At 56.6% G+C, this 11681-nt stretch overlaps 1 protein-coding gene across 1 annotated transcript; it reads left to right on the top strand.

Annotated features, from left to right (window-relative positions):
- Positions 1–269: 269 nt before the first annotated feature.
- Positions 270–10306, top strand: LOC129495429 (nascent polypeptide-associated complex subunit alpha, muscle-specific form-like). Its single transcript, XM_055302907.1, has 10 exons — positions 270–354; positions 1474–1607; positions 2144–2250; positions 2767–2815; positions 3298–3429; positions 3575–3695; positions 3899–4746; positions 5261–5360; positions 6095–6350; positions 7908–10306. The coding sequence occupies exons 1-10, from the start codon at positions 270–272 to the stop codon at positions 8044–8046; spliced, it is 1971 nt and encodes a 656-aa protein (XP_055158882.1). The 3' UTR covers positions 8047–10306.
- The last annotated feature ends 1375 nt before the right edge of the window (positions 10307–11681 follow it).

Below are 11681 nucleotides of genomic sequence, written 5' to 3'. Positions count from 1 at the left end.
TTGGCTAAGCTAATGCTCTGATGCTCATATTCAGAGGGATTCCAAATATAATTACATCTTTTGGAATTAGAGTGGAGATGGGCGATACTGGATGTAAAACAGTGCTCTATATTTAGAGAGTTACCCAGAGTATTTCTCTGTGCACAACCGCCCTCCAGAGTACATTTCAGGCAGTGACTTTTACTCCAAGCAGTCATAAATGGGCCTGGCTCAAATACAAAATCCCTGCATTCATTCAACCCTCCTTACCTTTCTTCTGGATGATCAACATGGCCATCTATTCTGTGGTCCTTTTACGAACTGTGGCCAACAGGAATATCACCGATGATAGACTTGGGTATCAGATTGCTTATTGTAATTTTTTTTAATTTTTATTTATTTATGATAGTGAGAGAGAGAGAGAGAGAGGCAGAGACACAGAGACACAGGCAGAGGGAGAAGCAGGCTCCATCACCGGGAGCCCAATGTGGGATTCGATCCGGGGTCTCCAGGATCGCGCTCTGGGCCAAAGGCAGGCGCCAAACCGCTGTGCCACCCAGGGATCCCCAGATTGCTTATTGTAAAAGCAGTGCACATGATGGCCAGATATCATCAATATTTCTAAGTACGGTATTCATTCGAGATTTGTCCTTTCTCTGATGACATGTAGTAGCATCTACCTGGTGAATATCCTTTACAGACATCACAAAGCAGCTCAGAATGTTCGCAGTACCATCCAGTCTTCACGCTCTCCTGAAAACAAGGCTACTCACGTTATTCTCATACTGGTGAGCTGCTTTGTTTTCTTTTACTGGACCACCACCTTTCTTACTGTTTATTTAGTTTATACAAGTAAGAAAAAGCAACTGGAGAAATTTAATAGCTTTTTTTCATCATGTTACCCAACTATCTGTTCTTTCTTTCTAATTAAAAATGAAAATAGAATTTCCAGAATAAATTTCATGAAACCCCCAAAAAGATTTTTCTCTTCTTAAAGAAAATTCATTGAACATAGGAACACTCTTTAGCATTCTTCTGCACCACAGGAGTCATTTGTATGAATATAGATTAACATGCTTATCGATGACATGAGTTACATTTATCGTCCCCATTGAACTGAGTTAATCCAAAGAACTGTAAATTATTGTTTTCAAATGTTTACAAATTTTGTTTAAAATGTTTAAAAGACATTTTAAAGATTAAATGTAAGGTTTAGATTATGGTACCATGTATATAAAATAGCAACAGATATGTAATGTAGAATGTTTTATAATATTGGAAACATTATCATACAATTATAGAAATGAATAAACCTACAAAAGGGTAGTGGTTACTTATGGGCACTTTATTTTAGACAATTTGCAGCTGGTGAGCACACACAGTACGACGACCCCCATGTGCCGCCCCGGTCCAGGCAGGCCCTGCGCTGAGCACACGGGGCCCCAGGGGCAGGGATCACAGCAAACCCCAGACTGGGGTCGCCTTTATCTGTAGACGTCTCCGTGTGCACCTTAGAGAAGGGGGTGCCCTGTGTCCACAGCCCCCCACCCCATCCCCTCAACAACTGCCCCCACGCCATTCCCCTACATCAGACCCCCCCCCCCAAGGACGCGGTGCAGCTGCCCCCTGTGGGACATGCACAGCCTCCCCAGCCACCTTGGGGTTCTCTGGACGGCCTGCTCCCGTCAGAAGCCTGGGTGTCCCGTAGAGTCCCCAGGGGCCACGGGAAGGTGGGGAAGGCAAGGAGCCCCCGACGGGGGTGCAGGTGGTTGGAGCAGAGGGTGCAGCTACCTCTGTGTGCAGCGGGCGGGGTGTGTGGGAGCCCGGGACCCCAGGGGTGACCTGCAGGGGCGCCAGGGGTGGGGCTGGGGAGCCACCAGGCAAGGGTGGCTGGGCTTCCCGGGGGGCTGCTGGGGCCGTCTCCCCACGAGAGCTCGGTGCTCCTCCCTGCAGGGAACCTGCTGCCCCCCCCCGGGGCCCCCGCGGCCCTCAGAGCGCGGCTGGGTCAGGCTGAACTGTGACCCCCGGCCCAGGGGAGCCGGCCTCCAGCAGCCCGGGCCCAGGGGCCACGGAGCCGGGGTGCAGACTCAGGCCGCCGAGCGGGGGGCATCAGGCGGCTCCTGGCAGCGCTGAGGGGGCCACACCCTGTACCCCCCATGCTCAGATAGTGATCCCAGAGGTTCACAGCCTGTATCGGGGTCACACCTGCAAGACGTTCCCTGCTTTCCTCACGGCGGCTCAGACCTCAAGCTCCAAGATGCTCTGGGATGGGTGGGCCCGGGGTCCCCCCCCCAGAGTCCAGCCCAGGGACACCTGGGAAGACCAGGGGGTGCGCTTAGGGCCACGGACGCCCCGGCTGGGTGGGCTCGGGGCAGGGGCCACGTGGGGCTGGTGGTGTTCCCGGGACACGGGGCTAGGCCAGGGCAGGGGAGGAGAGGTGTCAGGGGCTGCGGGGACCAGGGAAGGGGGAGTGCTGGCTCCCACGGGGCGTGCAGGGGGGACCACTCCAGGGCTGGAGGGGGCGCTGGCGGCGCTCGGGGAGCCCAGAGCTGCACACCCCACGGCGGGAGCCGCTCGTAGGCATCAGACACCCCAGGGTGCACTTAACCCCCGGCACGCTGCACGTGTGAGGTCGCCGCCTGTCCATGAGCACAGACCTGACCCCAGAGATCCGCCACCGCGGAGGGGGCCTGTGGGCCGCGGGGCCTGCGGGGCGGGTGTCGGCACCCTGCGGCCTCGCTGGGCGGGGGCTGACTGAGCAGAGCCCCCCGCTGTCCCCCCTCCTAGGCAGCGAGCCCTGTTCCACGTGCTGGCGGCCTACTCCGTGTACAACACCGTGAGTGTCCCTGCCCCCACCTCCTGCCCAGCGGGCGGCCTTGTCCTGAGTGCTGGTGACCAGCGGGACTCACAGTTAGGGCCCCAGCTCCACGGCCCTGAGATGCGGGGAGGGTCTCTCTCCTCCGGGATGGGCAGGGGGCGGGGTGCAGACCTCCCAGGGGAGGCAGGGCCTGCATGCCCGAGGGCCGGGGCTGCCCGGGGCCTCCGCGTGCACCGCGGCCGTCTTAGAGCTCGGGTCTGGACCCTGACAGACGGGACTACTGACGAGAACCCGGGTGGGGAGGCTCCCACTTCCCTGAAGGGCACGAGGCCGAGGCGCCCAGGAGGCCGCCCCCTTCCACGGCGCATTCCAGAAGGGTCCCCGAGGACCCCAGCTCACACGCTCCCCGGCCCCGCGGGGTGTCCTGGCCCAGCTCCCCTCGTGGGACCTGCCAAGGGCCACAGTCAGGCCCCCCCACTTGCCCTCCGGGGTGTCTCCAGACCTGGCGGGTCCCCTGCAGCCTGGCACAGCTCACGGAGGCCCCCCCTGCTGGTCTGAGGATGTGGGCCCTGGCACAGCGGCCGCAGGGCTTGGTAGCGGGGCCTGGGGTGCTGGCGCCCGAGCTGGTCCGGGTGGGCCTCACCTGCCACCCCCGCCCTCTGGGAGCTCCCTCCGGGAGCCCGGGCTGTGAGGGAGCCGGGGGAGCCTGACGCCCGCGGGGAGGGCTCAGAGGGGGCCTCGCGGCGCACGCCCTCCGTGGGGCTCTGGCTCTTGCAGGAGGTGGGCTACTGCCAGGGCATGAGCGAGATCGCGGCCATCCTCCTCATGTTCCTGCCCGAGGAGGACGCCTTCTGGGCGCTGGCCCAGCTGATGACCAACGACAGGCACGCCATGCACGGTAGGGGCCCGCCGGGCCGCCGGGCGGGAGGGGAGCTCAGGAGGACCTCCCTGCAGGCTGCTGCACCGGGGGGCAGGCGGGGACCCCCAGCCTGCCTCCCCACGGGCAAGGAACCCGCCTCCCCGGTGGCCTCGGGGTCCCGGAGCCACGGCCAACCACCCAACCGTCTGCAGGCTGGGCTTGCACTCCCGCTGCTCCCCCAGCTTCCCGCTCGGCTGCCTGCTTGCCCCCCAGGCCCCCTGCCTGCCCACGGCCACACGGGGCCCAGGGGGCAGCGTCTCCCCCTCCCGGGGGCCCCCAGCCTCACTCCCAAGCCCCACAGAGGGCCGTGCACGCCCATCACCCTCCCCGTGGCCTGCACCCGCTGCCCCTTGGGGCTGGGGACCCGCCTGTCCCCGCGGCGGCCCCTGCAGGAGAGGGGGTTCTGGGTCAGCCAGGCGTGGTCCTCAGCCCCCAGCCCACGCCCCGCGGGGTCTCTGTGAGGACGAGGGTCCCCGGGCCCCGCGCCCCTGTTCTGGGAGGCAGCCCTGCCCTCTGGGAAGAGCGGGTCCAGTCAGGGCTCCGAGGGCGGTGGGCACACGGGGGTCAGGGCGTGGGGGGAGGCCCCTGCCCCGACACCCCCACCCCACCTGGTGCAGGAGGAGGCCCTGACCGTGGGGGCCTGGGGCCTTCTCAGGCTTCTTCGTCTCGTCCCGGGCTTCCCGAAGCTCCTCAGGTTCCAGGCTCATCACGAGCGCGTCCTCCAAAGAGCTCTCCCCGACCTGAGGAGGCACATGGCGAGTGGGAGCTCCCGAGGCTCCTTCCCCCGGGCCCGGGGCAGGGGGTGGGGGACGGCCCTCCGAGCTGCCCAGAGTTGGGGTCACGTTCCTCCCCCTGGGGCCCGGGGGCGCCCTCGGGGCTGGGCTGGGCTGGGCTGTGGGGAGCGCGTCCACCCGGCTCCAGGGGCCGCGGCGTGGGGCCTGAGCACCTCCTGTCCTCCCGCCAGGACGAGGAGCAGATGTCCGCCGGCACCTACACCCCAAAGTGGTTCCTGCAGTGCTTCCTCGGCTGGGTGAGGCCCCCCTGGGACCCCCGCTCCCGGACCTGCCCCCTGCCCCCGGGGAAGGCCCAGCTCAGCCCCACCCTCCAGACGAGCCAGGCCGACCCCGGGGCCCTGAGGCTGAGGCTCGCAGCCCAGCCCGTCCTGGAGAAGCCCAGAGGGTCTCTGGACGAGGTTCCGGGGGGCGGGCCGTCTCTGCCTCAGCTCCCCTGGGGAAGGCCGGGTCAGCCTGCGGTGTGGACAGGCCCTCGGCCCATCGGGCGGCCAGCCTGGGGTCCTCTGGAGCATGGTGTCGTCAAGTGGGGGCAGAGTCTGTGCCCCCAGGGGTGCGGGAGGTGCTGGCCGGGGTCGGAACCCGGAGCGGCCGGGAGCCCTGATCTCCCTGGGAGGAGGGCACGCATGGGGGGGGGGGGCTGTGGGGCCTCGTCGGAGGCAGCCGGGGGGCAGATGGCAGGCCTAGCCTAGCCCCAGCCGAGCCCCCCAGGGGCCCTGCTCAGGCTGCTCCTCCCACCCCGCTGTCCCCTAGACCCCCTTCTCGCTCACCCTGAAGCTGTGGGATGTTTACATGCTGGATGGGGAGCGGGTGCTCATGGCCATGGCCTACACCATCCTCAAGGTGCACAGGAGTAAGTGAGCCCCTGGGAGCCCAGGTGTGCCGGGGGGCGGGGGGACAGGGGAGGTGACCCTGTGCTCTGAGCAGCACCCAGACCTGGGGCGGGGGGACGGCGGGGCAGGCGGGTGCAGCGGGGCTCCCTGAGAGGAGCAGCGGGCAGGGGCCACCCTGGCCAGTGCACGGCGCTCCTGGGCACAGTGGGACCCCAGCCACTGGTCTGGGGGCCCCAAGGGCCCCAAGGCGGGGCCCTCTGGGTCTGACTCTCCCCCACCGCCCAGAGCGCCTCCTGAAGCTGCCCCTGGAAGCCTCCGGGAGTTCCTCCAGGTCTCTCTGGCCCAGCCCTGGGCCCTGGAGGATGAGGCAGTGCTCAGACACCTTCGGGCCTCCATGACCCAGCTCCAGAGGATGCGGTGCGACCTGCCCCCCCCAGGTGGGCTCAGGGCCCCGGCCCCTCCCGACTCAGCCTGCTGGGGCTGCCCACAGGGGACAGAGCTCCCCACAGGGGACAGAGCTCCCGGGGTCCCGGTCCTCATCTCTGGGGCTCTCCTCTTCTGCTCCAGCCTCCGGGACCCCAGGCCAGGGCTGGGCTGGCGGGCACCCACTGCAGGGCCTGGGCACCAGTGTGGGGGGCTGAGCACAGGGTCAGGCCGGGGGGCCATGCGGGAGCCGTGAGGACCCCCGGGGCCCGCAGCGCAGCGGGGGACACATAGCCTGCTGGAGACGCTGACCCCGTCGGCCTCTTTCCAGCGGGACCTGAGAGGTTCCCCATGAGGCCCCTGGGCCTGGAGCGAGTGTCCCCGGAGCCCGGGCCTCTCCTCCCTTCTCCGGCCTCTGAGACACCACCCAGCGTGGAGGAGCAGGCTTCCCCGGGCCCAGCCACCCAGCCTGAGCCGCCCGGACCCCCTCCCGGCCAGGCCATCGTCCAACTTCCCCCCAGCGATGGAACTCCCTCCCCATCCTCCCAGTGCAACAAGACGGTGCAGGCATGGGGGCTCCGGACATGGTGGGCTTCAAGACAAAAAACGGGGTCCCCTTCCATTCAGCACCTGCCTGGGCCACCCCAGAGGCCCTGCGACGGACCAGGCCCTGGAGCCCCCCCTGGGACTCCCATCACCGGGTCCCCCCAGCCCCCGAGGGACGACGCTGTTGGGCCCAGGACACCCTTCATGCCCCGCGGCCACTGCAGCTCGTGCCCCTCACTGGGCAGTGACGGGCACAGGCAGGGCAGAGCCAGGGCGGCACTGAGCCCGCTGCCCTGAGGCCCCGCACAGGCCCAGGACCCTCTGCCCTCCGCGTCCACGGGGCAGCTCGATGCTCGCGGGCCTCGGGGGCTGAGCGTGGCAGTGAGTGCGGGGGCCTGGAGGCTCTGGCCCGCCGTCACCGTGCCCTGCCTCTTGCCCTGCCTCGTCTCGCTGTCCCTCCTGGGGCACCCCCTCTCGCTGTCCCCTGGGCACCCCCCGCACAGGACACCAGCCCCTGACCCAGAGGGACCTGGGCTGGCCTGGCCCCAGGCTTTGGGGGCAGGGGCGACTCGAGCCCCCCCAGACCCATCACTAATGGGATCCAGTGCCCCGGGGCCCTGGCCAGACCTGCGTTCTGGCCCCAGGCTGAGCGGGCCCTCTCATAGCCGGATCCAGGTCGCTGACCTAGGGCAGCCCTGGGGATCCCGGGACACCCCAGGGCAGGGCAGCAGGGGCAGGCCCATGGGCCCCACCCGCACCCATACCAGGAGGCAGGCTCCTCCACGTGCCGGGGCTCCAGCAGTCAGTCACCCAGCCCCAGGGGGCCCGAGGCCGGGGTCCAGCTGGCCTGCGGGGACCCAGCGCAGGAGCCCATGGGCTGCAGGTCCACGTCAGCCCTGCTGTCCCCAGAACCGCCTCTCAACGCCCCAACCTCAGGACAAGCACCCCCACCCGGAATTGAGTCCGCACAGGCTCCCAGGTGGGGGGCTCCAGCACCCGCACCCCTGTGGGATTCCCGCTTTCGTCTAAGGACAGGAAGGTCTCCCAGGGGAAGGCGCGCACCCTCGGCTCTGAGCCCCTGTTTGCTGTTGCAAGTTCAGTGAAGTGTTGTTGTGTGAAAATGCACGGCTGGCTCGTTTCTGCGTCTCCCGGAGCTCTGTGCACGGGGTGCGGAGACACCCCCAGAGAGGAGGAGGGGGCACCGCCCAGGCCCCGACCAGCCCCTGCATGGGCCCCGCCAGGCACACACAGCTGACATCCCCACATGCCTTCCAGGGGAGGCCAGACGCCAGGGTCAGGACCCCACAGACTCTACTGGGACTCACCCTGTGCCCGTGGCCAGGACGGGCCTGGGACAGAGACAGCCAGGGAGCCTCAGGTCATCAGGGTCTGTGCAAAGCGCCCTGGGAGGTCTGTGTTCCCTCTGTCCAGGGGGCCTGGGCTGCCCGGGCTCCGGGGCGCTTCCTCCCCTCGCCGCCCCGGGCCTGTGCGCTTGGGGCACAGAGGGCCCACGGGGCGGTCAGCGTGGCCCTGGAGGGACGTCAGGATAGCAGCATATCATCCTCAAGAGGGAAACACCAAGAACTTTTCCTCTGCAGCCAGGACAAAGACAGGGATGACTGCCCTCATCACTCTGATTCAACACAGCCCGGAAGTCCTAGCCACAGCCATCAGACGACAAAAAGAAATAAAAGGCATCCAAATCAGGTAGGAAGATGTCAAGCTTTCACTATTTGATGATGAATGATTTTCTGTATAGAAAACCCAAAAATCTCCATCACAGAACTGCTAAAACTGATAAATACAGTAAAATCACAGGACACAAAATGAACTCGCAGAAATCTGTTGCATTTCTATGCAACAATAATGAGGCGGCAGGAAGAGAAATTGAGGACTCAGTCCCATGTATACTAGCACCAAAAACACTAAGATTGGTAGAATTAAGCCTAACTAAAGAGGTGAATGCCCTGTACTGTAAATCCTATAAAACAATGATGAAAGAAATTGAAGATGACACAAACAAAATAGGCATTTCATGCTCAAGGATTTGAAGAACAAATATTGTTAGTAAGGCTATACTACTCAAAGCAATCTACACATTTAATGCGATTCCCATCAACATAGTAATAGCATTTTTCACAGGGTTGGAACAAATGATCCTAAAATTTGTATAGAACCATGAAAGATTGAAAATAGACTGTTTTTCTGATTTTTATATTAGAAATTGTTATGTCACCTGTTTAGCCCTTTAAGGTTATTGTGTCAGACCTATAAAATAGGATTTCCCCCTCATTTTATTTTCTTTGATAAAGCCATGATGATACACGAATCCTGTTTTTGCAATTTAGTTTTGACTTAAAGCTATATCATAGACATCTTCACTTTTAATGTCTACATAGCTCTCATCCTTTTTAATGTCGTATTGCATTGTGTAAACAAACTATATTTAATTTTGTGTTGTGACTGTTTGTTTCCTGCTGTTCTATATTGACAATTCTTCAATTAATATTCCTGAAAATGTGTATAGATAGGATTTGATCTATGCAGCATGCAAGAATTTTTGTTACTGTTTCCTGACAATAGAAGAACCCTCATGGTGAGATACGTAAATATCCCTTCTCTTATTTTTATTTCTAAGGCAATACTTAACATGTCCCAGAGATTCTCACATTTAGTATGTTACTTAATCCTCACCAAAATTATACATAGCTAAATACTATTCTTATTTTTAAAATTTTTGTTTTTAATTATGAAACAGCATACATTTGCTGAAAATTTACACAATGTAGAAATCCATAAAGAAAATGAACACCACCTATAACTTAACTGCTCAGAGAAAACCTGACCGTATTTCAATGAATGTCCTTCACATCTTTCTGTACAGTTATTTTATAGTTGAAACTCAGCTTTATGCACCTGTGTCCTGCTTTTTAAAATTATAGGAACATTTCCTATTACTCTTGATAGCCATCTCTTTTCAATGCTGCGCAATATTCCATTGTGTTTCTGTGCCATGTTACTGATCTTTCAGTTGGCTTCCATTATTTCCTACTACAACTTATTTGCTGCGAAGGATATTTTTAGGTATACATATTTTTCTGTGTTTTATATTACTTAGGGAAAAGCCCTAGAAGTGAAACTGGGAGATCAAAGCTCTTGATATATTGCCAAACTGAAGGTTTCATTAGTCGCTCATTCAATTGTTCCTACCAAGCCTTCAGATGGCCAACTGGGAAGGAGTAGGTCTTCAACTATGTAGCACTCCTATATCCTTCTTGATTCATGACGTCAACATCAGTCATTTGGAATATACTTTTTCTGGGACGCCTGAGTGGCTCAGCAGTTGAGCGCCTGCCTTTTTCAAGGCCTGATCCTGGGGTCCCGGGATCCAGTCTCACATTGGGCTCCCTGCAGGGAGCCTGCTTCTCCCTCTGCCTGCGTCTCTGCCTTTCTGTGTCTCTCATGAATAAATACAATCTTTTTAAAAAGAAAAGAATATATTTTTCTTGTATCATTGGAAAAATATTCCTGAATATAGGAATACATGAATAAATAGAACATATTATAATAAGAGCTTTGCTATAATATACTTTTTAAAAACTTGTCCCTCAGTTTCACTATTCACTTCACATTCCATGGTGGGGGGGAGCCATATTCTTTGTATTACCTATATCCTTAATTAAGACTGATGTCCTGTGTTGTACACAACTTCTTCAGATAAGTAAAACATATTACCATTCTAACCATTGATGATTGACGAACCATCTTGTATTGCTGGTGACTTCTCTAAGAGCAATGACCTGTAGTTTTGAAGAATTTAGGTCTTTAGCTCAGTGACTTAATATTTAAGACTTTACTATGGAGGCTGGTTCTGGTTCTGATATTTTATGAAAATCTAAATAAATTACATTTTGATCCTTTAATTATACCACTTGTCTGCTAAATCCAATGGCAATGTAAATGGTCAGATCTAAAAAAAAAAATCCAAGAATATATTTTAAAAATCACACTTATTATACATTCCTTTTATCCTTTATATATCTTAAAAATTTTCAGTATTATAAAGGTATTTGTACCAGTGTAGGAAATACGTTTTGTAATAAGTTTTCTTAGTGTCTATTTATATAAGAGACACAAGATCTGAGGTCAAATCTTCAAAATTATTTTCCATTTTTCCTTACACATTGTAATTCTATGCAGATTAAATGTTCAATAAATGTCATAAACAATTACTGAACACCTGCTGTGTGCAAGCTTCAGCCTAAGTATTGTGTCCATTAAAAAGAGACTAAAAGACTCTTTAGGAAGATGAGTCATTACAAAATAAGGCTGTAAAGTATATGATAGTTTTTAAAAGTAATAGTAAAAGCAATGAATCCACGTGGCAGAAATTACCATAGAACAAGTTTTTTTTTTTTTTTTTTTAAAGATTTTTTTTTATTTTATTTATTTATTTATGATAGTCACAGAGAGAGAGAGAGGCAGAGACACAGGCAGAGGGAGAAGCAGGCTCCATGCACCGGGAGCCCGACGTGGGATTCGATCCCGGGTCTCCAGGATCGCGCCCTGGGCCAAAGGCAGGAACCAAACCGCTGCGCCACCCAGGGATCCCTAGAACAAGTTTTTTAAAGAAGTTTTGTGGACAGGTAGTGGTGAAAAGTTGATATATGATGAATTCTTAGTTCTTGATCTTAAACATCACAATCTAATTTTAGCTAGGTAAGAAGAAAGTGATTTTAAGAATCGGCTGTAGCTCACAGAATTGAGGGAAAGGCGAAAAACCAAGATCAAAGAATGACGGAAACCAAGGAAAGCTTGGTAACAGAGATTATAGCTAAAATAAGCTTCAAAACAGCCTGGTTAGAGTTCTGTTACTGGCCCAACCATTGCTGAACACCGCTAGAAACCACTGCCACTGGGAGGGCACCTGCGTGGCTCAGTGGCTGTGCATCTGCCCTGGGTTCAGGTCGTGATCTCGGGGTCCTGGGATCGAGTCCAACATTGGGCTCCCCACAGGGAGTCTGCTTCTCCCTCTGCCTATGTCTCTGTCTCTCTGTGTCTCTCATAAATAAATAAAATCTTTAAAAAAAAAACAAAAAGAAACCACTGCCACTGCCACAGAGTGGTATAACTATGAATTCTAAGCTTTCTGTTATTGTGTCATTCACTCACAACTCAAATCTTGGGCAGGAGCACACAAGTGGTGGCAGCAACATTACATACTAGCAATCAGTCTGAGAGAAAGAAAATAACTAACCTCTTACTTAGCCTTCTTTAATGTAATGTGGAGCCTTGCCTCCCACAAACAGGTAACAAGGAATTCTCCCAAAATAAAAATGGGTTGTGGGTTTCAGCAGTCAAGAAATGACAAA

The sequence above is a fragment of the Nyctereutes procyonoides genome, unplaced genomic scaffold (assembly GCF_905146905.1).
Source record: "Nyctereutes procyonoides isolate TBG_1078 unplaced genomic scaffold, NYPRO_anot_genome, whole genome shotgun sequence".
Classification (NCBI taxonomy): Eukaryota; Metazoa; Chordata; class Mammalia; order Carnivora; family Canidae; genus Nyctereutes; species Nyctereutes procyonoides.
This window is presented reverse-complemented; position numbering and strand designations above follow the sequence as displayed.

Excerpts from the sequence above, each read along its gene's own strand:
- LOC129495429 (XM_055302907.1), top strand. The coding sequence starts at position 270 with ATGGCCATCTATTCTGTGGTCCTTTTACGAACTGTGGCCAACAGGAAT. Across the intron at positions 3,696-3,898 it reads CGACAGGCACGCCATGCACG|CTTCCCGCTCGGCTGCCTGC; the intron begins GTAGGGGCCCGC and ends CTGCTCCCCCAG. Across the intron at positions 4,747-5,260 it reads TGCAGTGCTTCCTCGGCTGG|ACCCCCTTCTCGCTCACCCT; the intron begins GTGAGGCCCCCC and ends GCTGTCCCCTAG.